Source organism: Lytechinus variegatus, chromosome 5 (assembly GCF_018143015.1).
Source record: "Lytechinus variegatus isolate NC3 chromosome 5, Lvar_3.0, whole genome shotgun sequence".
Classification (NCBI taxonomy): domain Eukaryota; kingdom Metazoa; phylum Echinodermata; class Echinoidea; order Temnopleuroida; family Toxopneustidae; genus Lytechinus; species Lytechinus variegatus.
In genome coordinates this window covers 15,818,305-15,843,450 of record NC_054744.1, presented here as the reverse complement: position 1 = coordinate 15,843,450, position 25,146 = coordinate 15,818,305, and the positions used below count along the sequence as shown (strand labels likewise).

The 25,146-nt window shown below is 36.6% G+C and overlaps 1 protein-coding gene across 8 annotated transcripts in view; it reads right to left on the bottom strand.

Annotated features, from left to right (window-relative positions):
- Positions 1-25,146, bottom strand: part of LOC121415564 (chromodomain-helicase-DNA-binding protein 2-like) — a 54,978-nt gene that overhangs the window by 21,557 nt on the left and 8,275 nt on the right. For 7 of the 8 annotated variants that reach the window (XM_041608820.1, XM_041608822.1, XM_041608821.1 and 4 more), the window contains 27 exons: positions 24,688-24,771; positions 23,448-23,536; positions 22,970-23,082; positions 22,356-22,482; positions 21,816-21,946; positions 21,067-21,292; positions 19,235-19,335; positions 16,179-16,369; positions 15,683-15,807; positions 14,125-14,341; positions 13,541-13,633; positions 12,923-13,113; positions 11,411-11,599; positions 10,513-10,663; positions 9,966-10,118; positions 9,160-9,231; positions 8,230-8,379; positions 7,559-7,707; positions 6,740-6,839; positions 5,769-5,861; positions 5,290-5,451; positions 4,380-4,567; positions 3,471-3,512; positions 2,738-2,880; positions 1,592-1,715; positions 884-1,034; positions 373-486 (listed from right to left, as the gene is read on the bottom strand). In XM_041608820.1, coding sequence (XP_041464754.1) covers positions 373-486; positions 884-1,034; positions 1,592-1,715; positions 2,738-2,880; positions 3,471-3,512; positions 4,380-4,567; positions 5,290-5,451; positions 5,769-5,861; positions 6,740-6,839; positions 7,559-7,707; positions 8,230-8,379; positions 9,160-9,231; positions 9,966-10,118; positions 10,513-10,663; positions 11,411-11,599; positions 12,923-13,113; positions 13,541-13,633; positions 14,125-14,341; positions 15,683-15,807; positions 16,179-16,369; positions 19,235-19,335; positions 21,067-21,292; positions 21,816-21,946; positions 22,356-22,482; positions 22,970-23,082; positions 23,448-23,536; positions 24,688-24,771 — 3,669 coding nt within the window. The remainder of the gene's footprint in view (positions 1-372; positions 487-883; positions 1,035-1,591; positions 1,716-2,737; positions 2,881-3,470; positions 3,513-4,379; positions 4,568-5,289; positions 5,452-5,768; positions 5,862-6,739; positions 6,840-7,558; positions 7,708-8,229; positions 8,380-9,159; positions 9,232-9,965; positions 10,119-10,512; positions 10,664-11,410; positions 11,600-12,922; positions 13,114-13,540; positions 13,634-14,124; positions 14,342-15,682; positions 15,808-16,178; positions 16,370-19,234; positions 19,336-21,066; positions 21,293-21,815; positions 21,947-22,355; positions 22,483-22,969; positions 23,083-23,447; positions 23,537-24,687; positions 24,772-25,146) is intronic. The other variant, XM_041608824.1, reaches the window with a different exon arrangement.

Here is a 25,146-nt window from a genome sequence, read left to right as displayed (position 1 = left end):
ATCAAGAGCCATATGTATCTAATTATGATAAAACAGTGCAACCTTTAAACAAGATCGAATTATACAAGATATTGTGTAAAAAGATAATTTTTTGAAAATGTTAACACTCACATGATTCCTGAGGATTCCTTGAACCTGTCTGTACGTATTGTTATCAATGACAAATATTCAGACAATGACAGCTACAATGGAATCTTTGGTTTGATTGGCTGAGCTTTGTGACTCTGCTTATGTCATTGACAGACATCTTGAGATTGATGACAAACTTAATGAAACAGGACTGAGTATGAACTGTGGAAAATCTTATTTGGATAGGTATATATATACAACATACTCTTTTTTCAATCAATGATTTCAACATCACAGGTTTACCTTTTCAGCTGCTTTGCTAGCTGTAGTTTCTTTCTTAAGCACCTTGATCAGGTTCTCCGCTCTGGTCTGTAACTGTTTGGCTTGGGGTTTTTTGGTCGGGTCTGCTAACAAGATCTGCAAATCCATGGGAAAATTGCATTATTTCTGAGTGGAAAGAAAGTACTTTCAACATATTTGTAACACCTCATTATCCTCCACTTAATCTCAAATCAAACAAATTCATCTTTTCCCAGATTTTCTTTCGAGAGATGGGAGAAGAAAATGGAGGGGGGGATGGCTAGAAAATGGAAGACACGCTTAGTCAGGAACAGTGGAAAAAAGTGTTAAGGGTGATAAATGCAAATGGGGGGTAAATCCAGCCATCCTGTTAACAAGGACAAAACCAACAGTAAAACAAACTTGGGGTTTACACCAACTACTTGTGGATTTGTATGTTACCATGTTCCTTTTCAATGCCTCACTGAAACACTTTTGAAGATAAACGCAATAAAGTCTCAGGATCAAGATATACCTTGTCGTGTAGGTTGAGAGAGGGGTCCATCTTAATGGCTTCCCAGCTACCCAATCCATACTCGTAGATCCCGATAAGGAGGTTGTGATCATCATCCTCGTCCCACTCCACGTCCCAATGGACAATACGTAATCTGGAATGCAGCTGAAATCTATGGTGATGAATCAGAGGAAAGAAAATATATAATGCATGAATAAACTGTTCGATATAACATATATTGATGTAGTCGGCTTCCTTGGTGAATTCTGAGACAAATTCTGTGTTAACCCCATAAAAGATTTTATCCATCACATAGGACGGAGAGGGAAAAAAAATCATTTAATTATTTTACTAGTTATCTAAAATGTTATATTCAATCAAATATGTAAGTGATATAATTGGCAATTGCGTAGTTGGAGATTCACAAGGAATAGTAAATGGGTAAAGCGGCAATAAGCCAAATAGTTCTTGGAAAAATTGGATTAGACAAATCGGTAATCCATCTACCAGTAGACCTTCACCATAGTGAGAGAAAACAAAAACATTACCATATGGGATACATGTCCATGTAGTTTCTATCAATTCATCATGATACTTTACTGATTGGATTGCAAACAAAACTACAATCTTTGTTTCACAAGGATCACATTTTACACAAGCAATATCAAATGATATATAATATTTGGTGTATCCTGACACTCTTTCCCCTTTGTCATCCTTTTAACTCACTTTTTTCTCTTCTCTTTACTGGCAGGTATGGAGGCAAGAGGTTCATTCTCCTCTTCATGTTTTAGCACTGAAGGCGCGTTGATTGTCACGTTGGAAAGCTTGAATGTAGCACCTCGTTTCTTCCCTGATCAAAGAAAATTTGAAGGATACAAAATGGATTACTTTCCTCACAACATCCAAAGGCAGGAAAAACAACGTGAATGTATATTATGGCAGACGTGATTCAAATATATAAATCCTCTTTACAAATTTCCCCAAGATCTGTTATGAAAAGTTTTTCATTTAAATGCAAAAACATGATCATCATTAGGCCTAGTCACCATGAATCTTCACAATTCCCTTACCACTCCTCCTCATCATCCCGTACACCCTTATACATCCTCCCCTCCAGTACACCTTATACATCCTCCCCATCCCGTACACCCTTATACATCCTCCCCCTCCCGTACACCCTTATACATCCTCCCCCTCCCGTACACCCTTATACATCCTCCCCCTCCAGGGGCCCGTTGCAGAAAGAGTTGCAATCAATCGTAACTCTAAAAATCATGCGCAACTTGATTTTCAACCAATCAACGGCGCGCATTTGGGAGTTGCGATTGATTTTTTGACTTGCGTTTAAACGCAACTCTTTCTGCAACGGACCCCAGTACAGCCTTATACATCCTCCCCCTCCCGTACACCCTTATACATCTTCCCCCTCCCGTACACCCTTATACATCCCCCCTCCCGTATACCCTTATACATCCTCCCCATCCCGTACACCCTTATACATCCTCCCCCTCCAGTACACCCTTATACATCCTCCCCCTCCAGTATACCCTTATACATCCTCCCCCTCCCGTACACTCTTATACATCCTCCCCCTCCCGTACACCCTTATAAATCCCCCCCCCCCGTACACCCTCATACATCCTCCCCCATCCAAATACTTCCTTCCCCTCCTCTTGATTGCACCGGCCTTCAAAATATGGGCACTGCATGGTGTTAGAGACTCCAATAACAATGGATAGCACACATATATTAAACTATTTCTTTAATGAAAAGTGCTAAACAATAGGGCTCCCTTATGAATTTTGACTACATCCAGTAAATGCATAATGTATTTACAGATTCATAACTTACTGGACCAAGTAATATGCTTACCATCAAAATCATTGTCAGCCTTGAGCCTTTCATTGTATTCTTCTACTGCCTTGACACAGCTGTCATGCAGTAAGGTACCTAACCTCTTCAGATCTGCTTGGGACTTCTCTTGAAGCTCTGCATCTCCTGCTATTGCCTCTAACCTGGAAGGAGAAAGATTAACAGCATTGTCTGTAAACAAGTCATTTCCTGGATATATATATACGGGCAATTCCAGCATAACAGACATGACATTTAAACAATTTCAAAGTATCACATTTATTTTTTTGTGTTACATTTACAGTATTCAAATTGTTTTGGCGAGTTTATCAGAAACACCAACATTCAGTTACACAAATGATAAATTTAATTGAACAGTTTTATAGAAAATGCAATTGTACTGAGCATGTCAGGTCTTTCAAGCTGTCATTTTCTACATTAAAAAAATCTAAATCCTCTTTCCAACAAAATCAACTCCGCTTTGTTTATGCCAGACGCTATACCATCACCCCTAAAAGTGATTTTCATTTTTTACAGTTTCCCATAGTGAACTTTGAACAAGGCAGGAAGTCAGAAAGAACCTACCAAAATTACTTTGATGTTCTATTTTTTATAGCAAATCTTAGAAATCCACTTTTCAAGAAAAAAATGTTAAATTCCATAGACATTTGGAAAAGAATGATTATGCCTAAATAGATTCAAATTATTCTGAAGAATAAATTTGGTATTATGACATTGTTACTGGGTAACATACCTTGTAAGTGGTGCTCCAAACTTCTTGTAACTCTTGACAAATCTGTAAAGAAATGGCATAACATGAAATGATCATTTTTATTGTGAAAAGAATATATTTGCATATGCACATGAACACTGCACATTACTATGAAATAAAAAATGATTTTTACGAAAGGGTAGTCATGAATACAAACTTTTGTACAGTAAAGAGGGGTATACATGTCTTTGTCTTGAAAATAGAGGAAGGAGTGTCAAACAAGCATCATTTATATATGAATTAATAAAATATATAGTAAGGCAATTTAAAGAGTAAATCGGAAAGGTGAGTGCCAACGATGAGGAACTTAATTGTATTACAATTATGTCCTTTTGACTGCATTTCATTGTGAACAATCTTCCCTCAATAATTGAAACCATATCTTCTGATCTCTAAATTCCTGCAGGGTAGTATATCTAAGGCCTACACATAGGTCTCTTGGACTTCTAGCTGGCACATCAACACATAAGATGATGTCATCCATATGCACATTACTACCAGATCTACATCCACTTTGCCTAATTCTAATTTTGGTGTCATCCCACGTGGTCTAATCTTAGTTCACCTACAACCATGTTATCTATCTCCATTTAAGATAAGCTGACTTCTTCTCATACTAAGTCTAAAACCACTTAGTCTATATGATAAGATGAACTATTTATGAACCAAATTCTTATTTGTCAAGGTGTGAAAATGTAAGATGAAGTGGAAATAGACCATCTGGGCATTAAATGACAACTAGCCAAAGCAAGTATGTCTATTAAACTGAAGATGGAAGGGGGGACAAAGAGGATATTGGACAAAAATGATAGCAGACCAAGTAGGAATTGCCATGATGGTGTAAGACAATCTTAGAATTAAACTTTCTGCTAGTAGACCGTGCTAGCTCACCTTCTGATATCACTATCAGAGAAACCCATCACAGTATCCCTTGGTACTGTCCTAGGCCTACCCCTCGGTCTCTTAGACTTGCGGTTGTCATTGTCGCTGTCATCTGAATCACTGCTTGCACTGGACACCATATCCCGCTTCCGCTTTCTACTGAAAGACGCTTCGGAATCACTGTCATGATACGTCATCTGAAACACAAATGTAAGAAGTGATTGATATATCCATTGCCTGATGACTGTACAATAGTACTTTCCTGAACTTTTTGTGACATGCAAACTTTTGTTTCAAATACGGGACAAACATTATAAAAATATTCAGATTAAATAGGACCTTTTGAGGACAACTCACTCCCTCATAAGAAATACAAGAAACCCCATCTCTTGCTGGAACATTTCCACTCGTGACAATACTATAAATTCATTTTTTAACAATATATTTTTCAATGTCAGCTTGATAGCGATTCATCCCCATAGCAATTTGTTCTAACCACTTTCAGATAGCCCAAGTGCAATGGTTGCTAACAATACAAATCATATTACAGCTCTCATTCACTGATTTCATGCCAGGCACAAAGATTTGATTGCAACCAGGACCATGCAGTACAATAAGAGATACTACCACTTTGGTGTGGTGTCCATGAATAATGATAATAAACTGAAAACTTACATTATTTTTTTCAACAGCTTTCAATATATAAATCACTTGTATTGTAATACATTTTGTAAACACAAGTTTCTCTAACTCTCCTTTAGCTATGATTTAACCATACATGTATTTCCTATCTTGTTAATTGCCGTTTCCTCCTTTCCTGGCTACATACTTTAATGCAAAGTTGAGTATAACCTAATAGAATTGCACAATATCAAATAACAAGTATTTTTAATAGTAGTAGACACGAACCGAGACTTACCCTATTGACTTGTTTTCTTATTCTAGGTGGTAAGTAGAGTGCCATTTCTTCTTTCTGTTTCTCCTCTTCTTCCATCTTACTCCTCTCTGATGCAGGAATGATGTCTTCCCAGTCCTTACCCTGGTCCTCTTCATGTTCCTCTGTTGCAGCAAAGTTCGCCACCTGAGAAATGAGTAAACAAGGAAATATTACTAAGAATATTCTCAACGACTTGATAACTTCATTCCATGAAATAGCAAGTTCTTTCAACATTTTCACTTCACTTTATAATTTTGGATCGTTCAGGAAGACCGTGCGCATAGAGAGCCCGATGCACACAATTTTTTTTCTCCAAAATTACCCAAAGCTTTTATATATTGTGTGCTCTATAAAGATTACAAACAAATCCTTTATTTATATCACTTGTAAAAAAAAATAAGTAATTTCTTCCAATATTGTTTTAGAACAATTTTACTGATCTCTCCACAATATATTCTCACCTTGAACTGGGAGAGAAGTTCTTCTCCTGCTCCACCAGGCTCTTCTTGTTCTCTTGTCTCTGCTCTCTCCAGGATTGCATCAATATCCATCTCCTGCACAGAAGGAACAATAGAAAACAGAAGTTACCACCACTACGCTCATTGAAGTTCAGTGAAGGAGGGGATTGGCAATGGCTCTTTTGATATTTTTCCTTCAGATTCTGCTTTTTATTTATACAGTCTTCGTGCCAATATTCCATTTTCAATAAACACACGAGCTGTTTTTATTAATTCCTCTTGGACAATGGTAAATGAAAAAAATAAGATAACATGATTGGGAGTCATTTTGTAACAAAACAGCACAAAATACGTAAACTATCAATTTCCATCCCATCGATTAACATATATTCCGTCAATATTGTATCATCTCAATATAAATAATAATAAACATGGATAAAGCATAACGACTAGGAGTTTGGTAACTATTATTCTAAGATGGTTCACAGAATTTGTATCAAAGTAAAGATTTCACAACACTGCACTCTAACCAAAGCCCAGTGGAATCAAGATGCATCCTTGCAATATTTGCTCCATGAGAACTGCCAAATATGAAACCAACCAACCAACCCAGAGCTGAACCCTCAGGCACGTGTCTAATTGACTTGAATAGAACCTGGAATTGATAAGATGCATGCTTCCATTTAATATAAGTTTATAAGGGGATGGATTTAAGGTCAATTACTTCTGCACAGGCCCTTATAAGCAGACTAAGATCAAACAAGACAACAATCTGTATGATAAAATAACAATATCTGTCAAGGAAAAAGACAAATTAATAACAAAAAGGAACTGTATTTATATAAAATTAATGCTTCCATGATCTACAATACCTATCAAATCTCTTGCAAATATTAACACTTGGAAATCAAATACACAATGAAGATTATGAGTACAAAGATAAGAGAGTGAAAAAGGTTGAAGGCAGATCTCACCGGTAATTCTGATTCCTCTCCGTCTGGTTCCTTGAAGAGTTCTTCAGCCCTGAACTTGAGGATTGCTGTCAGTTCTTCCTTCGAGAATGGAGCATCTCTACTGATCGAGGAGTTCAAGAAAATATATCAAAGTTACTCCCAATAGTTAACAGGAAAATATCTGAATGCCACATCCATTACCAGATGGAATCACCCAAGAGGTTTGTTAAACAGACAGGCAGATATTTTCATTTAGTGGTAAGTACATCATAAATGCTAAATGCTAGTCCTAGTCTTCCCAATGAATACGATACATTATAGAGAGTTATGCAAAACTTCAATATAGTGTCAGAGGAGGTTTTTTTTTTTTTTTTAAATCTTCTACAAGTAATAAACCATACATCGTACGATCATATCCCGCATGAATAAGCCATATTTTAGATCTGCTGATAGACATCAAACATGCTGAAGCCACAGGATCATCAACACATTCATGTACATGTATGCCATGAGCACTATAATAGAACACAAACCATTAGCATGATCATCACTACTGTTGCCATCATCACTGCCTCCACCTGCAATGCTACTTTCAATAACAAAACTAAAATTTCCTTTCTTATAATCTTATAGTCAAATCCACTTTTTTGGTAACCATCAGTCCACAAGGGTCACTGGTCCACATTTTCTGCATCAATTCAATATGTTGTTTCTTGAAGTGTGCAATGAAAGGGACCCGTCGATAAAGACCACCTGCATGTGAAGGCCAACGTACATGTACATCTATCCGTCAAGTGGTATCTACACACAGGTTCCAATGTAGTATGAAAAAGAAAATACCTTGCTTGAGAAGATGATTTCGATAAGACCGTCCTGCCAGTCGTGTCCATCCTCTGTATAACCAAGTGATCTAACACCATCTTTCTCTTTGCCCTCTCTATTATCTCTTCTTCAACTGTATCCTTTGTTACCAATCTGTAGATGTTTACCTACAAGGATGAGGTGACAAAAGATTCAGATATTGTCAAGGGGCGTGTTCAAGCTATTTTCTCGTAACTAGAATCACAATAGCGCAACAACACTTCGCGCACAAATTTTCATAGCGCTCAATACAATGATTCCCAGCACTGCATATTATTATTTTATCATTGGCTTTAGCATGGCTACTCTGATCATGATCAAGCACTCAGGCGTTCAAGCAATTCCTTCCAAATTGCCCATTTTACTAAACCTGGGTGGAGAGCCACAAATGTAAACAAACACAGACTGGTCTCTTTTTTGCTCAGCTACAAAATGCTTTGGCCAATCAAACTCTTGGTAAAAAATCAGCTCAAATTACAATGCTGTGTGAGTTTGTACGGGCACAGACTGAAATCTCTTTTTATAACTGACATGCATATGGAAGTATGTGAATCAACATAAACGAGGCAGCGGGTCAAGCCATGAAGAAATGCTATTATTAATTCAGCTAAATTTGTCAAGATATGCCTGATAAAGGGTTTATTGCTGACCTGTTTCCTCTGTCCTATTCTATGTGCCCTGGCCATGGCTTGGATGTCGTTTTGTGGATTCCAGTCAGAGTCAAAGATGATGACAGTGTCTGCTGAAGCAAGGTTCAAGCCAAGACCTCCCGCTCTCGTTGATAATAAGAAACAGAAATCCTGGATTAATGAAAAGATACTTCTTGTGTTACTAGGTCATGTTTTCTTGATAACCATAGCAATTTTAAGGCAAATATAAAAGCTAAAAGTGTGACATTGATTGAAGGCCTGAACAAGAATATCTTACTTATGTGCTGATAGTTTCAGATATGGTTCATCAATAGACCACCCACACATACCAAAAAAAAAAAAAACCACACCTAAGATAATAAGATACCAAGTCATTATGCATCTTATTGAACAATCTTTTAGGAAGATATTGAAAATTCATTTTCAGATCAGATTATTCAGGTGCATCGCTCAAATTGTGCATTCCAAATTAAGTGAAACATTTTCCATGAGTATATGTTGCCTAAATAGAGAAAACATAGCAATTAGTTGTGGCACTCTTTGTTATGATTCACTTTTTCTTCTACACAAATCCCTTACTAACAGTGCACTGTTCTGATGTTTCATGAAAGTTGTCAGCACTAACTTACATGTCAGATCTGACAATTTAGCGAAATTTCCATGAATTATCCCGATTTTAACATGAACACCCACTGCAGGGGTCAAAGAATTGTTTTGAAAGCGAGGGGTGAGGCTGAACATGTCAAAAAAAAAATTCCACAATCTGATGGCCATTTTCATGTTTTTTGTATATTTTATTGTAAAAAGTGGGGGTGAAGCCCCCCTCCTAAACCCTGTGCTGTTTTAAAATATATATGCATACATAATATTCTGTGTGCAAAGGCATACAAGGAATAGTTTTCAATAACTACATGAGAAACATTGAGTTACCTGTGAACCTTCTGCATTAAAGTGATCCAGAGCTTGCTTTCTGATCTCGCCTCTTATTGATCCATCCAATCTCTGTAAGTATAATCACATATTATCAGCTTAATTTATCTATTTCAAATTAGCATGTTGCAACTAATTTTTGTGGTGGCAAAAAATTTGTTTCAATATCAGGCAGAATTTGTACACATTGTGTACATAAAGACAAAATGGTGAAACTTAGTAGACAGAAAGGCAACTGGATATTTAATCATTAGGCACCATACCAAAAGTCTCTGCCAAATCTATAAGCAAGAATCTCAATACAATGGCAGCACGCATCTTTCAAATATTCACCACTGTTTTGTCCTCGATGAAATGTGAGGAGTTTCAATGAAAAAGAAAAGATGCTTGAGAGATTCCTGTAGGAAAACTGCAGCTCTGGCTTTATATACCTTATACAGAACTGCGAGTAACTTACCTTCAATTCCAAAGAATGCTCAAGTCCCATAATCAAGCGCAAGTCAAATGCCAATTTTTGTTTATTGATTTGCATTGAATTCCCATTCAATTTTCTTGTCATATCTTGCTACACTTGATTTGGGGACTTAGGCTTGATTTTCAATTGAGTGTTAGTTTCTTGCAATACCTTCAATGCCTTATTACAAAAGCTAACAATCAACACAAGGGAATATCAGTCAAGTAATGTTAAGACCAAGCAGCCAGTAAAATGAATCGTCTGTAGACCAAATGGAATCAACCATAGTAAAGTCAGGTTTACTAAGATCTTGACCAAGTGAATGGCTTCATACCCAAGATATAGGACCTACCTGATGTTGGAAGTGTCTGTACTGAAGGTATTCTGAAAGGATGTCCAGCATACGGACCATCTGAGAGAAGATCAGCACTCGATGACCTCTCTCCTGCAGTCTGGTCAGAAGCTTGTCTAACAACACCAACTTACCACTGCCTCGAATTATGTACTGTATAGACAGGGAGGAAAGAGGGTGTTTGATCAGGAATGAGATGCCCCCAAAAACTTGTTTAAGAAATTTGAAAATAAGATTATCCCTCTTGTCTGCAGGACTGTCTAAACAATCCTCTTATCAAAATGGAAAATAACCGCTGCTAAATTTCAAATTATACAGCCATTACTATATGTCAGAGTAATGTCTACCTTAAGGTCTAGTTCTGATTTATCTAATGGGTGTCTGAAGAGTAGCTAGCAAATTGCAACAGTCCTTGAATTCCATCAGAATAATGATGCTGATATTAACATCATTACCATCATCATTAACCTCATTGTTATCAATAAAATGCAATACAGTTTTAGTATTTTTATATATAAAAAGTACATTTCAAAATAAAAGTGTTTACCTTGAGGTCTGGGTCTGATTCATCTTCTGGAGGTCTGATGAGTAACGAGTGATTGCAACATTTCTTTAGTTCCATCATGATATTGATGAAGGAGCTGGTATTCCCCTTCAAACCCTTACTAAGAGCTTTGAAGTTCCGCGTCAAGATGAACCTACAGAGATAGAATTCCATTAGCTGGATTATAATAAATGACAAACAAATGACTAGAATATGTGGCTAACAAAATATGATTCTTAATTATATTCAATTCCATCAAAGTTTTGCAACCAAAGGCAAATACTACAGAAATCAATCACTACAATCAATCACTTCATATTCAACAAATTAAGATGTGCATAGTTAATGAAGTTTTGGTTGTGTGTAAGTATTACTCTATTTACAACAAGCCCCATGTAACGTTGAATTATGCAAAAGGCCTTCAGTGGAATTTGTTCCATATCCATAATCCATAAAAAATCCATAATTTATTTATTGTTCGAAATAGACATGATATGAAATACTCCGAAAATTTGCTTTGCCCAATTGATCGTGGGCCCGGCAGCCACTGTGCAGCGCCAGATCGACGAGGCTCACTAATTTCTTCACAACTGCAACTGTATGAAATATTGCCAAAACAGTCTAGACACTGTCACAAACACTGTGCTTTTGTAAATTCAAGTCCAGTCTGCAATAACCTATTTTCTTTTTCCTAATGCCAGGACATTTGCATTTCTCTATCAGGTATCCTTTTCTTTTATTCATTTTATATTTTTTAATATATTATTTATTTATTTTCATTTTTTTCTTGAAAACATTAGGAAAAATTCAAATAAGATTTCCATAGAATTTAGCCAGTACATATGTGTGCACAGTATCCAATAGGTTGATGCAAGCATAACAAATATAAAGCTTGACTTACTTGTAGTACTGTTTCTGTAAAGAGCTCATCTCAACTCTCAAGATCCTCTCTACCTTGGCAGGGAGGGATTTCTCCACGTCTTTCTTGACTCTCCTCAGCAAGAACGGCTCCAGCTCCTGGTGGAGGCTGGCATAGCCATTCTTATCTGCTTGGGAGAACTCCTCCTCGAAGGTCTCCCAGTTTGGAAAGCTGTACAAAATAATAATTAGAATTCAGTAAATTGTAGATAGATTATCAGTTAAAACAGCCAGACGTCAATAAATATTGAATAGATGAAAAATAATTCAATGAGAGGGATACCATATCTTTGGGAGAACTCTTCCTCAGAGGTTTCCCACTTTAGGAAGCTGTACAGAAATTTAAGTACAAATATTATTTCAACCAACAATTTATGCAAGTGCTGAGACTAGGATGGATTGGAAAATGAATTAAAATTTATCTTTCCTAGACATTCTATTATTCATAAATCATAAGGGAATTTATGCAATAACTTATGAATGTTTTAAGAATTCAAATCTACATTGTCAATAAAAAAAATTATTCTCATTTTTTTTAAAGCAAATATCAATGCTTAAGATATATACAAACATTCTTGGCAAGTTTGTTTCCCTGCTATCTTTTCCCTCATTTTTCAACACCTGCTTCTCAACATATTGATTTCTTCCAAATTAAGGTATTTCATTCTACGCTGGCAGTGATGATTAGACTTGAATTGAGGTACACCCCCTGCCCCCCCCCCCAACAAAGGGTTTCTTTAGCTTTGTAGTCTTAACCCTATCTAGGCCGGGGTATTTTGGGAGTTCCTATGGCCGGGGGGGCCTCCCAGGCCCCCCCCCTAAGATCTCGGCCGTCGACCGCGCCGAAAATTGGCACGCGGGTTGCCTGGGACATAATCTACAAGATTGTATAGTAATTTATTTCATCCGAATCGCTATTAAGTGATTATGCTAATTTATGCGTAATTAGTATGCAAATTCATACTTTTTCCTCTAACTCCCTAAATACAGCTCCAAATGTACTAATTTTTGGTATAGACTTTGTACACGAAATCACGTTTTTGAACCATTTTCGGTCTGACATGCACTTACTCAATGTTATGTAATTTCGGAACCACGTACCCAGGTGACGCAAAATTGGTCTCAAAAGTTGCGGAAGACTTGAAAGTAAAAAGTCAGCGAGCGGCGCGGTCAAAAAATTTCGCACGGCGAAAATATCACGCGATTCGTTGAGGGGGGCCTCCGACCCCCCCCCTCCCCCCGGCCTAGATAGGGTTAAATACCTGCATACACAGATTACCCTTCATAAACTTTTTCATCAATAAGTAATGCTATAAACCTGTGACTGGATCTCTCTCAGCCAACGTAATGACACCATGTCATTAGCAGCTGGTGATTTGCTTTTGGCAATAAGTTTTTAGGAAATGGACTCAATAGGAACCATGAAATTTGCATGATTCAACTGAGAGGAATTTTATTGTCATTGACATGGTAAATATTTCAGAGTTTCTCTCACCTGTCTGGCATGATGAAATGAAGTAAGGACCAGAGTTCCTTGAGTGAGTTCTGTAGAGGTGTCCCTGTGATGAGAAGTCTGTGGTTGGTCTCAAACTCTTTGAGTGACTTGTAGAGCAGTGAATCATCATTCTTCAGCCTGTGAGCTTCGTCAACGACCAACACAGCCCAAGGCACGGCTCCAAGGAATGCCTGAAAACAATTGAAGGAAATTCATTATACCATTTCACGACCAGGCTTGGGTATACGTTTTGAATATTTGCATTATTGAGATGCCTCATTTCCAATAGGATTTAAAACATTTTTTTTTAATTCAAATATTATTTCTACTGGGAATAGCAATATAAACAGGTATGCTAACTGTTATTGCATGATTGATACATAAAAGCACTATGCAGTAATATAAGTTTTGCCTTGTATATATGAATCCCTTGACAGAAGTCTGTAGGTTGCATCTGTCATATCAACTTTATGCCCTGCACTGGGAATCACATATACATTAACAAAATAGTACAAAATAATGACATTATTACAGTAAATTTCTAACAAGGTATTTGTTAACATGCATAGAACATATTTCTGAAATCACATATTGAACAGGAGGATGCAGCATACTTACTTTGTCTTTAAGTAGAATTTCATAAGTTGTAAGGATTGCATTGAGCTTGAGCTTGTTCTTGTTTCCATTCACACACCACTCATATTCTCGAATCTAAAATAAAGAGTGCAAAAAAAAATCACATTAAGGTGGACAGCAAATACAAGAAACTTGATAGGAAACAAATTAATCTTACAATTTTTTCAACAGTACCAAACTTTGACAAATGTTTCATCTAAAAGTGCCAGAAGAAGATTATAGAGGGAAAAAGATAAAGGTCATTTCAAGAAGATTTCAGCAACGACTGGTTTTCAAAGCATCAAGCATCAATACTGAGGAAAAGTCATACAAAGCCCCCTCAGTAACTGTATAACTTATCTAAATGTTTATACGAGAGATTTCAGGTTTCATGTTTTTCAAGTACATTTCTTTCAAAATTTCAAAGCATGTTTCAGGCCAAATGGTATTAAGCATCATTTGGCTTCTATGAATCATTTGATTTGACAGCAAACAAGCTTCAGAAAATGAGCAAATGTGCCGAATATCATCTACAATGGTAAACCTGTTTCATGAAGCAGGTAGAGGAGACAAACATTAGAACTTACAATATTTCTGCTGTTGATGTCTCCAATGTAGACCACAACGTTCATCTTACTATCCCACGCTTCGAACTCCCTCTGCCATGACGTCATGGTGGAAAGCGGGACGACGATCAGGAATGGACCATAGAGTTGTTGGGCATTGAAGAGGTATGAAAGGAATGAGATGACTTGGATGGTCTTTCCTAATCCCATCTCATCGGCAAGAATCACGCTATTTCTCCTACAAAGTGGACAAATCAAGGGTGAGAAACAATGATTGCATCAAAGTATCTCACTCTATCAGTCTTTCACTGTTCTGTCATGAATAGAGAGTGATACAGGTAATCCTCTTATCGAAAGCATGAATACCCCGTTTCCAAGTATGAAATTGGCCTAATAAGTCAATATCAAGTCCTCAGTTGACTTGAACTATCAATTCTTTTTATGTAAAAATTCTGTGTACTTCATGACTAAACTATATAAATAAAGTTTGAAATCTTGCCACCCCCCCCCAAAAAAAAGACACACTCATTTGAACATTCACTGAAATAGTAAAGATGTTTGGGAGATTGTGATGTACAAGACTATAATGACTTTAGATGGCTGCATCAGTACATTCTCACATCAGTAAATATCAGAATTACGTCCCTTGAGAATGATTTAATCATCAAATGCAGCGCCATGTCATAGAATCCATAACTACATTGTTCATACGAAAATCTTACATTTGACTTTTGACTAAAGAATCATATCACATTGGCTGTGAATAACTACAGTGGAGCTAATCTGTTCACTCCTGAATACTGTATTTCCCATACGGATTGTACAGGGACCATCTGGTTCCAGTAGGCAATGGGTTAATAAACTAAATATAGAACTCATCCAAGCAAATGCACACTCTCATAATCACCCAAACCGTAAATTGATCAGAAGCTTAAATTCCCTTCTCTAAATTTGAAGTGATGAATTTGATATTATACAAATAGCGAATAGGCATGAGTGCGATGGTGCGAGATTTCGCATTAGGTGAAAGAAAGATGCTCTATTCAACGAGGCGTCAGCCGAGTTGAATAGAGCGTTTCTTTCTTTCATCGAATGCGAAATCTCGCACCATTGCACGAATAAGAATATTCGTGCAATGTGTTGTACAACGCCTCGGAATCTAGCAAAAATATGAAAAAACAAGTTTTCCCCTCCAGTAATCTATGAAAAGGGGGCAAAAATATTGAAAGCGAAAAGCAAAATCCCACAAGCCGGGCCCACAAGCGCGCATGATCTTGGACAGCATTGCGCATTTAGCTAGCGGGCTGTACGCGCATTGTCACCTTATTCAATGAAATCGCATTGTGACGTCACCTCCTAAAGCCGTGCAATGGTACATTTTGGACGGTACATTTTGGATGGTACGTCTTGTGTGCAACGGTACGAATGTGTGACATTCAGCCTCCCATTTGATCGCGTACAACAAGCTAAGTAGGCGTTGTACAATATGTAATTCTATTTTTCCCCTGACAGAAAAATAGCCTAAATACCATGCATTTGGTACATCATCATTATCAGTTGATAAATGATTCCTACTTACTTGCACCATGAGTGTGCAAGCCAGTTGAGACCATCTAACTGGTAGTCCCTAAGCTCAAGTTCCTCTGTGCCTATGTATGAAGGCTGCTTCTTGAGAGCAACAAACCGTGGTCGACTTTTTAGCACCTGTGAAAGATGTGTAAATAAAAACCATAAATCGGATGCAGAAACTGACAGAGGCAAAAGATATAAATTCAGCAAAAACTAACAAAAGAAACAAAGAAAAAAAATTGTTCGGAAGTGGGCAATGACATTTGCATATTATATATATGTATATATGTTAATCAAGGTATTATAATTACTTGATACTTGTTAACTTCATAAGAATTTTGATTCTGAACACGTATAAAAAAAAGACATTCGACGATTTCAAGATATTAATGGTGTCACATTGCTCTGTGAGTCTTTAGCATACAAATTTATTCTACTATAACAATGCAAGGATAAACATGTATTCTTTCTCTCAAAACTGTGAATACGCAGGAAAAACCATTCACCTTGGCACTCTTGGCAGGTATCTTCTGTGACTTGCTGCGTATTGTGTAGTCGTCTATGCAATCCTGGAAGTCCCTTGAGATGAGTTCTCCATCCTCCCATGTACAGTCGGCATAGGGTAAACCCTGCCATTTTACAAAGTAGTCTGGATAACCCGACTGGTAGTCACCGGGTTGTTTCTGGTTTGTGTGAGCTGAAAAACAAAATTTTATTCCTTTTAGATTCAGGTTCCTATTAAACGCAGGCTTGAATTCACAAATTTTGCGTTTATCTGCACAAATATGGGCTACACAGATGTTATGGTCTAAAAGTGCACTTGAATTATGATGCATAGAAATATCCATTAAAGGGGAAGATCACCTCAATGATAAGTTGGTTTTAAATGAAGCAGCCCCTCCATATGTCATGTGATATAAAATCCTCAAATTGTCATTTTCTAAAAATGAAATAATTAATCAATTTTATTTGTTGGGTGGTATCTTCAGACACATCAATTCATACCACTTTGCGTAAGAAAAAATGTTTTTATTCTTTAATTTCCATCAAAATCTAATTTAATTGAATTTATATCACATGATATATGGAGGAGCTGATCGCATGTGATGCCACATATTAACCCTAAAAAGACTGGGGGGGGGGGCTGATTCAGCCCCTCCTCAACATTTTTTGCGATATATCCGCCGCGCAAATTTTTTTGACCGCGTCGCTCACTGACTTTTCACTCGCGCAACTTTTGAGACCAAAATTGTGACCACCGGGACGCGGTTCCGAAATTACGCAACATTTCGTAAGTGCATGCAGACCCAAAAGTACTCAAAAACGTGAATTTGTGTACAAATCCAATGCAAATAGTGTTTTTAGCCAAAATTCATAAATGTACCATTATTTTTCCTTTTACTGCTTAAAATCAAAAATAAAAAGTCGAAAAACAAAGAAATACATAAGAAATTTAGAAAACAATAGAATACATAAGAAAATAAATGTGATGTTGAATTTTTTTTCAAATAGATTTGATCAGATGCCTATCTAGAGTATGTGAAACAAAAATAAGCGTTTCAGGGGCATTATTTCATTAATTAGAGCAAACATGATTTTACGCATAAATTAGCATAATTAATGAGACATGAGATTTTTGCAGAATTTGATGACATAGTTTTTTAGATAATGCCATGGGTAACGTGTGTTATAATTTTCGTCGCGATCGCGCGATCGACGGCCGAGATCATAAGGGGGGACTGAATCAGCCCCCCCAGTCTTCTTAGGCATCAAAATGGCCCAGTCTATTTAGGGTTAACAAGTGGACTGCCTCTGGCCGTCTCACCTGCATCACGCAGTTAAATATAGCAGCAGTGCTGACTTTGAAAACTACTCTAACTCGCACAAGATGTTCAGTGATACTTGATTACTCTTATGTCCAAGTTTCATGAATCAGATCCATAAACTTTCAAAGTTATGATGGTAATTCAACAGATACACCCAATTCGGCCAAAGTTCATTGACCTTTGACCTTAATCATGAGACCTGAAACTAATTCTTCAGTGATGCTTGATTACTATTATGTCCAAGTTTCATGAATCAGATCCATAAACTTTCAAAGTTATGATGGAAATTCAACAGATACCCCCAATTCAGCCAAAGTTCATTGACCCTAAATGACCTTTGACCTTGGTCATGTGACCTGAAACTTGCACAAATTGTTCAGTGATGCTTGATTACTATTATGTCCAAGTTTCATTAATCAGATCCATAAACTTTCAGAGTTATGATGGGAATTCAACAGATACCCCCAATTCGGCCAAAGTTCATTGACCCTAAATGACCTTTGACCTTAATCATGAGACCTGAAACTTGCACAAAATATTCAGTGATGCTTGATTACTATTATGTCCAAGTTTCATGAATCAGATCCATAAACTTTCAAAGTTATGATGGAAATTCAACAGATACCCCCAATTCAGCCAAAGTTCATTGACCCTAAATGACCTTTGACCTTGGTCATGTGACACGAAACTCATGCAGGATGTTTGGTGATACTTGATTAACCTTATGTCCAAGTTTAATGACCTAGGTCCATATATTTTCTAATTTATGATGTCATTTCAAAAACTTAACCTCATGTTAAGATTTGATGTTGACGCCGCCGTCGGAAAAGCGGCGCCTATAGTCTCACTCTGCTATGCAGGTGAGACAAAACCTTCCCAAATATAATTCTATTCTTCTTTGACAGATTTCCATCAAACCTTTTTATTTTTTTCATTAACACTATTGTTGTCAGAGTGAACTACCTTTTTAAGGGTGAATGGCTTTGGGCAGAGATGTCCAAACTTACACTTAGCAGTTATGGTTGAGCCCATGGTTTCTTCACATAAATCTAGAGTTTGATTAACTTTAATATATAGCTGCCTAAACCACATAAAAAGCGTAAATAAGCCTCCTGTCAATGAAGTGTGCATTCCTTTTTTAGTCAACATATTTCATCAAGCTATTATGCTATGAAAAATTGCATAATCCATTCATTTTTTAGTCAACATATTTCATCAAGCTATTATGCTATGAAAAATTGCATAATCCATTCATAGATAGATACATGCTATTCTCAACAAGTGGAACGCCTCTGGCAGTCTCGCCTGCATTAAAAGATTCAACAAAGCAGCAGTGCTGACTTTGAAAAAGACCTTCCACCATGGTCATGTGACCTAGAAATCACACAGGAAGTTCAGAGATACTTGATTATTCTTATGTCCACAATTTTTATGAACTAGCTCCATAAAAAATTAAAAGTTATGATGGAAATTCAACAAATACCCCCAACAAGTTCATTGACCCTAAATGACCTTTGACATAGCTCATGTGACCTGAAACTCGGGCAGGATGTTCAGTAATAATCGATTACCCTTATGTCCAAGTTTCATGAACTTCTTTGAAAGGAATAAACATTCACATATCCATCTATACAAAGAGATATTCACCATAATGATTAAAGAATAGAACTAAATTTGTTTCCACAGAATACTTTTTTCCCAAGATTTCAATGATGTAATAGGGGTGAAGTACTCACCTATGACTCTCTCGACTTTCTGGCATTGTTCAAAGAGTTGCATGGTCATTTCATATTGACATTCAAAGTATTCTATGTCTTCTGGAGTTGCAATACGTTTCCTACAATAAAAAAAGATGCATAATAAACAATTCTATCATTACAAGTATAAAACCTATTAAATTCTATTAGAAATCAAGTGGACATACACAGGCCCAGCGGACGGATGCAATTAACTCAGGAAAAAACCCAATTTGTTTTGAATTTATAACCATCATCCATGTATGTGGAGACATGGTTCATTTTTTTTAATAAAAAATCCACTTACTTATATTTTTGCTGTATGTAAACAAAATTTCCTCAAATTTTCAGGACTTATCCAAAATGATATCATTATATCCTAAAATCAAATAGTTTTGATTTCTTGCTTACTTTCATTTTTGTTGTCTCCAAATAGTACCCTTGAACTTTTTCCTGACATATCTATCCCCGCATTGAATATTCATAAGATTCCCTGTGCATATTCATGTGATATGTACGTATTCGCATGCCAAGTTTCGCTGTTTCGAAGACTTATTTCTTGAGAAATCACTGTATGAAAATGGGGTTCTGACATAAAATAACAAGGAGTTTTTGATACCAGTGAACCCAAGTCACTACAACTACACTACACTATAACACAAAACGTTAGATTTGATTGTACCGCTAATTACACACAATAACCGGTGCAATGAGCTATGGCACTCAAGCCCTGCAATCAATCACTAGCCTCTCTGTTATGGTACGTCAGGGTCCATGTGTTTACATGCATTCAAATCATACTTACTGAGTTGAATGACAGTACTAGGTAAGCATAGAAATTTCCCTATTCCACCTGTCTTTTACTTTATCGACATACGATGATCAGTAATGAAATGAAGCTTACAAAAAGCTACAATTCACTAGTCAACTTGCTTATACCTGCGCTGAAAAACCAAATTCTCGTCAATTTGTCGATACATGAACAGGGAATTTGCACGCTCTGGAATGGCGGGCAACCAAAAAGTGAGTATACAGGACTGAAGTTGGGTGATGACGTCATCATTTTCAGTGGGCTGACTCGGCGTGAAAACAAATTTCTTGGGTTGAAAATCGCAAGGAGTTGCATAATTTCAAGACATATCAGTACCCCATATTTACAAGGACTGATTTTTCACACAAAAAAACCTTAATATTTACTTTCTGACATATCTCAGTTTCGTTCATGCCAAAGACCTGAAAATGTGAAATTTAAGCGAATATTTTGAACACTATCTTAATTTTTTTAGGAGAGTTCTGTGACATTTTTTTCATATTTTTACTCCACAAAAAACAAAACTAAGGAGATGAACAGTCAAGGTAAACATTCTTCTTTTCAAAAATATAAATAATACACAGATTCATGGTCATTTACAAAAGATATTGCAGTTTTACTTTGACACTTTGTCAGAAGTTTCAGGAAACCCTCTTTTAATTTTGAGCGTTTTCGAGGTCAACTCAAAACAAAATCGGACGATAATTGCACATCTCCACTCTGCCTGTACAGTAACATTCACATTGTCAATATTTCATCAAGTGATCAATTCATTTGCATAAAAATATTTCTTCAACATGTACCTGTCGATAAGTAAATGCTCTATCTGGTTATGTACATTTTCTCTAATCAATTTCAAATTCTCTTACTAAAACACACACACAAACACAAAAATCTTATTTGTGTTGATATTTTCATTACAAAGTATCTACCTTGGCAAGTGCACCTTTTCATGAGTACTTTCCTAAACCATGGTTTCAGTAAGGAATGATAGGAATTGTCCATCGGAATGGACACTTACCACTGCTCAATCTCTTCTTCTCTTTGAATAAAGTTCTCCAACTTCTTCATCCCTCTGACCTTCTGTTGTCTCAGCCCCGCCTCAGACTCCCAGGTATTGTGAATGTGGGCCCATGACTTCCATTTGATCAGGTAATGCTTCTCTGTCTCCTCCTTGTCAACGTCAATGTCCGCATTAGGATCACCGTCGGTTTCCACAGCATACACCGTGGTAATGCCTCCAGTTTCTAGATGAATGGTACAACAGGAAATCATCGTGTTTATACACACAATCCATACATCAAGTGGATTTTGGCAGATAGGAACACGAGAAGAACTTTCATATTTGCTTCTGTATAAACAGAGCTTTAACACAAGCAGGTTCTATCCGCCACCTTTCAAGGAAGAGTGCGCAAATATGTAGGAACCTCTCGAATCAGCCAGGATTTGGATTATCAATTGATTGATTCTTTATTTCCATGCAAAAATTAATCATACAACATAAAATATATTGACAATATTTCACGGTAAAATAATAAACAATCATTGCATGGGAGGGGACAGTCATAAGTACAACCGCTTGAGCACTCTACAGAATGGATTTTTTTGCGATATGTCTAATTATTATTATTAAAAAGGACCCCCCTATTATATAAACACAAAATGTATTTCACGCTCATTCTGGCTGATTCGAGATCCAACTCGTATGGCATTAAATGCATCAAGGATGAACTATTAGAAAGAAATTGGGATGAAATTTTGAATACTCACTTCCTACTCTGCCAATACGTTGACACAGCACTCTTTCTATCATCTCACTGTTGTCATCTACTGGTTCTTGACCAGGCCCTGCTTCAATGATCTCATCTGAATCTGTGGCTTGGTCACTGTCCTCTTTATAGCTGTTTATATCAGAGGAACAAAAAATGAATGAGCAATTAGCCCTGCCACGGTAAGAGAACGAAAGTGACTGATGAAGTGGTATTGCCATTTCATCATATTTATTGTGCCCCCCCAAAAAAAAAAAACATTGCATTCTCCAGAGAAATATTATGCAAGACATCATTGCATTGCATCAACATCCAAAAGAGGGACAATTTTGATCTTTCACATGGACACATTGTTGAGGCTGAAAATGGCTTGAAATGTCTTTTTCACCATTAGCTTTTATTGTTTGTTCTTCTGAAATATTTGTTCAGCAAGTAAGTATTTGGGTAGAAATTGTAAAAGCTGATACTTTCCTACTTGAAAGTAAATAAACATGAACAATATTTCAATTCCATTAAAAAGGTGACATTAGATTTTTTTTACCTCACACCAGCAGCTGCTTTGCGCCTTGATGCTGCCCTTTTGATGTCCTCACTGTCCGAATCATCATCGCTTGAAAGGCTTTTATGCTTGTGTTTGACAGGTTTCTTTGATGTGGAATTTTGTCTTCCTGTGAAAGTAGCAAAGATGTATATTATGCTTAGACAAAGAATTATTGATGAACATGTGAAACACACACATTAGACTAATACCAACTAATATTTTTTACCCCTCTGTGCATTTCAATCAAGCTTCAATGAATTGTATAATCTATAGATTATAAAATGTACAAGCCAAATTTATAGCAGGCACAATTTTTTTTTAAACCACAAGCATGGTCAGAAATGGTATTTTTCAAAAGCAAAATTCATAATGGTATTTTAAAAGTACACAATGGAAATTCACTTAGACATATGTAAACCATCTTAAATTTTCAAGACTTCACATTGATTTTACTGAAATAAAAACAAATAACTTGCAAAACTTTCAAGCTTCAATAACCATCTCACTTCTTTGACATTATAAAATGAGCATAACCTTCCTTTGGTGCTATGATTGTGTTACATGAAATCCAAGCTACAATATTCCTGTTAACATGATAACATATTTTCACTCACCCTTTTTCTTTATCGGCCTTTTCTTTCTCATTGTGCTAGTCTTCTTGTTTGCAGGTTGGAAGTCAGATTCTTCACTTTCCTCCTCAGAATCATTATCGGAAGTATCACTTAACCTGAAGCCATGCCAACAAAATATACACAATTATAATAGTTCCTTGAATAAAGACCATCTCTCCCAATATTATTCAAAATTACTGTTTGGGAACTTGGGGCAATATACATACCTAGGAATAAATTTCCGAAAGGCAGAAAGAACTTAAACCATGAATCTATTACAATATATTATCAACTTCGTGTCTATTGATAAAAAAATGCACATCATGACATTCCCCCACCCCAATCTATTTTTATTAACAGAAAAACATGCAAGGTGTCAATTGAACATCTACTTCACTCAGTCACTGTTTAACCTGTCATCATCATTTATGACAAGATTTTCCCCCTTACTCGGTAATATTTGCCATACTCTATTACTGACCTCTTACTGGGTCTTCCTCTTCCTCGGCTAGAGGTGCTTGCACTTCTTCGTCGCTTAGATGGTTTCTCCTCTTCTTCATCTGATGCTTGCTGGAATTAAAAGAAAAAACCATCAGGAAATCTATATTGGGCAGGGTGCTACATTAATTTTTAGAAGCACTTGCCTGGTCGGGCAAGTGAATTTCTAACTAGTTGTAAAATACATGCCCCGAAAATACATTTCACTTGCCCGAAAAAAATCCTTCAAAATAATGTTTTACCTCTTCAAAAAAAGTACTACAAGTTTATATACCATTTCCCCTTTCCTCTCTTTTTAACGTGAACTATTATAACTTGTAATATTTTTATTTCAGAGTTATTTTACCTCCTATGACTGAAATTGGTGTCAATACACCATTTAATTTTTACGCTATTTTATTCATGAGTCCACATTTTTAAGAATGGACTCATGAATAAAATAGCATGGATAACCACGACAACAGGCATCAATTTGGCACACTGTGACCAAAGCGCGCATCAGCATTTGACTTTTTTCATACACGCGCCCGATACGCGCTAAATTAAGCGTAATTTATACAGGAAATCTGCATAAACCATGGACTCAACCGTGGGTTTTCAAAACCACCTTTGTGAATTCGGGCCTTCGGATTTTGTGCTGTTACATCTTCCAAAGTAGAGGGCAGCAACACATGGCTGTGTTGCTTCTCATTATTTGGTACTTGTTTTGGTCGCTAAATTGAGCTTGCGCTTAAATTTTCGATATCATCGAGTGATGGAGTTGAGGGCAGTCACGGTGTTTGGATTGTCATAATTGTAGCGAGAAAGCGGGATGGTATTTTTTTGAGATTGTGGAATGATTTTTGTTGCTGTCCTGTGCATTTTGATGAAAACCACATTTTCCCTGATTTTCTGTTTGAAAAGCCACTTTCTGTTTCAAAAGGCCATTTCCGCGAATCCCATCAGTGGAAATCACTGTCCCTACATAATAGCGGGTATTATCGACAATGAGAGAAAGCTTATAACTACATGTAAGTGGCAAAAACAAGTGATTATCGACAGGACTAGCGATAAAGGGGTTATCGATAATAGCACTACATATGTAGTTCAAACCTCATGAAATATTCACTGCTACAAAAAAAATTTATTACCATGTCATGTAATTTATCAATATCGCAGCGCCAAATGGTATCAAATATGCATAAAGATGTATTCCGTGTCCAAGAAATTTTGAGCATACACACCTTGATAACTTGAAATCTGTCCACTTCTTTCCGTGACCTTGCCGATCGTCGAACACCATACATATCTGGATTCTCCTCCCACATCTGGAACATAGGTAAATATGCATGTTTAAATCTTCATGACTAAAATCATACGGTTGATTCATTGTAATGGAATTACAAGAAAGTTATGAAATGTAAAATTAGCTCCTTCTCATGGATATTCTTATAGTCTTATTTGGTTCCTTACTTTGATACATCATAAAATATGATTTTGATATCATAAGGATACTGTCTATGCTTTATGATGATTGCATTTTTGGGATGCAAGAATGAACTACTAAGAAATCAGCCCTAATCTTGAAACAAATTTCTTGTAAAAAACAAGTGGAGCACCTCTGGAAGTCTCGCCTGCATGACGCGATTCAATATAGCAGCATTGTTGACTTCTATAGAATCATTCACAAAAAACATGATTCA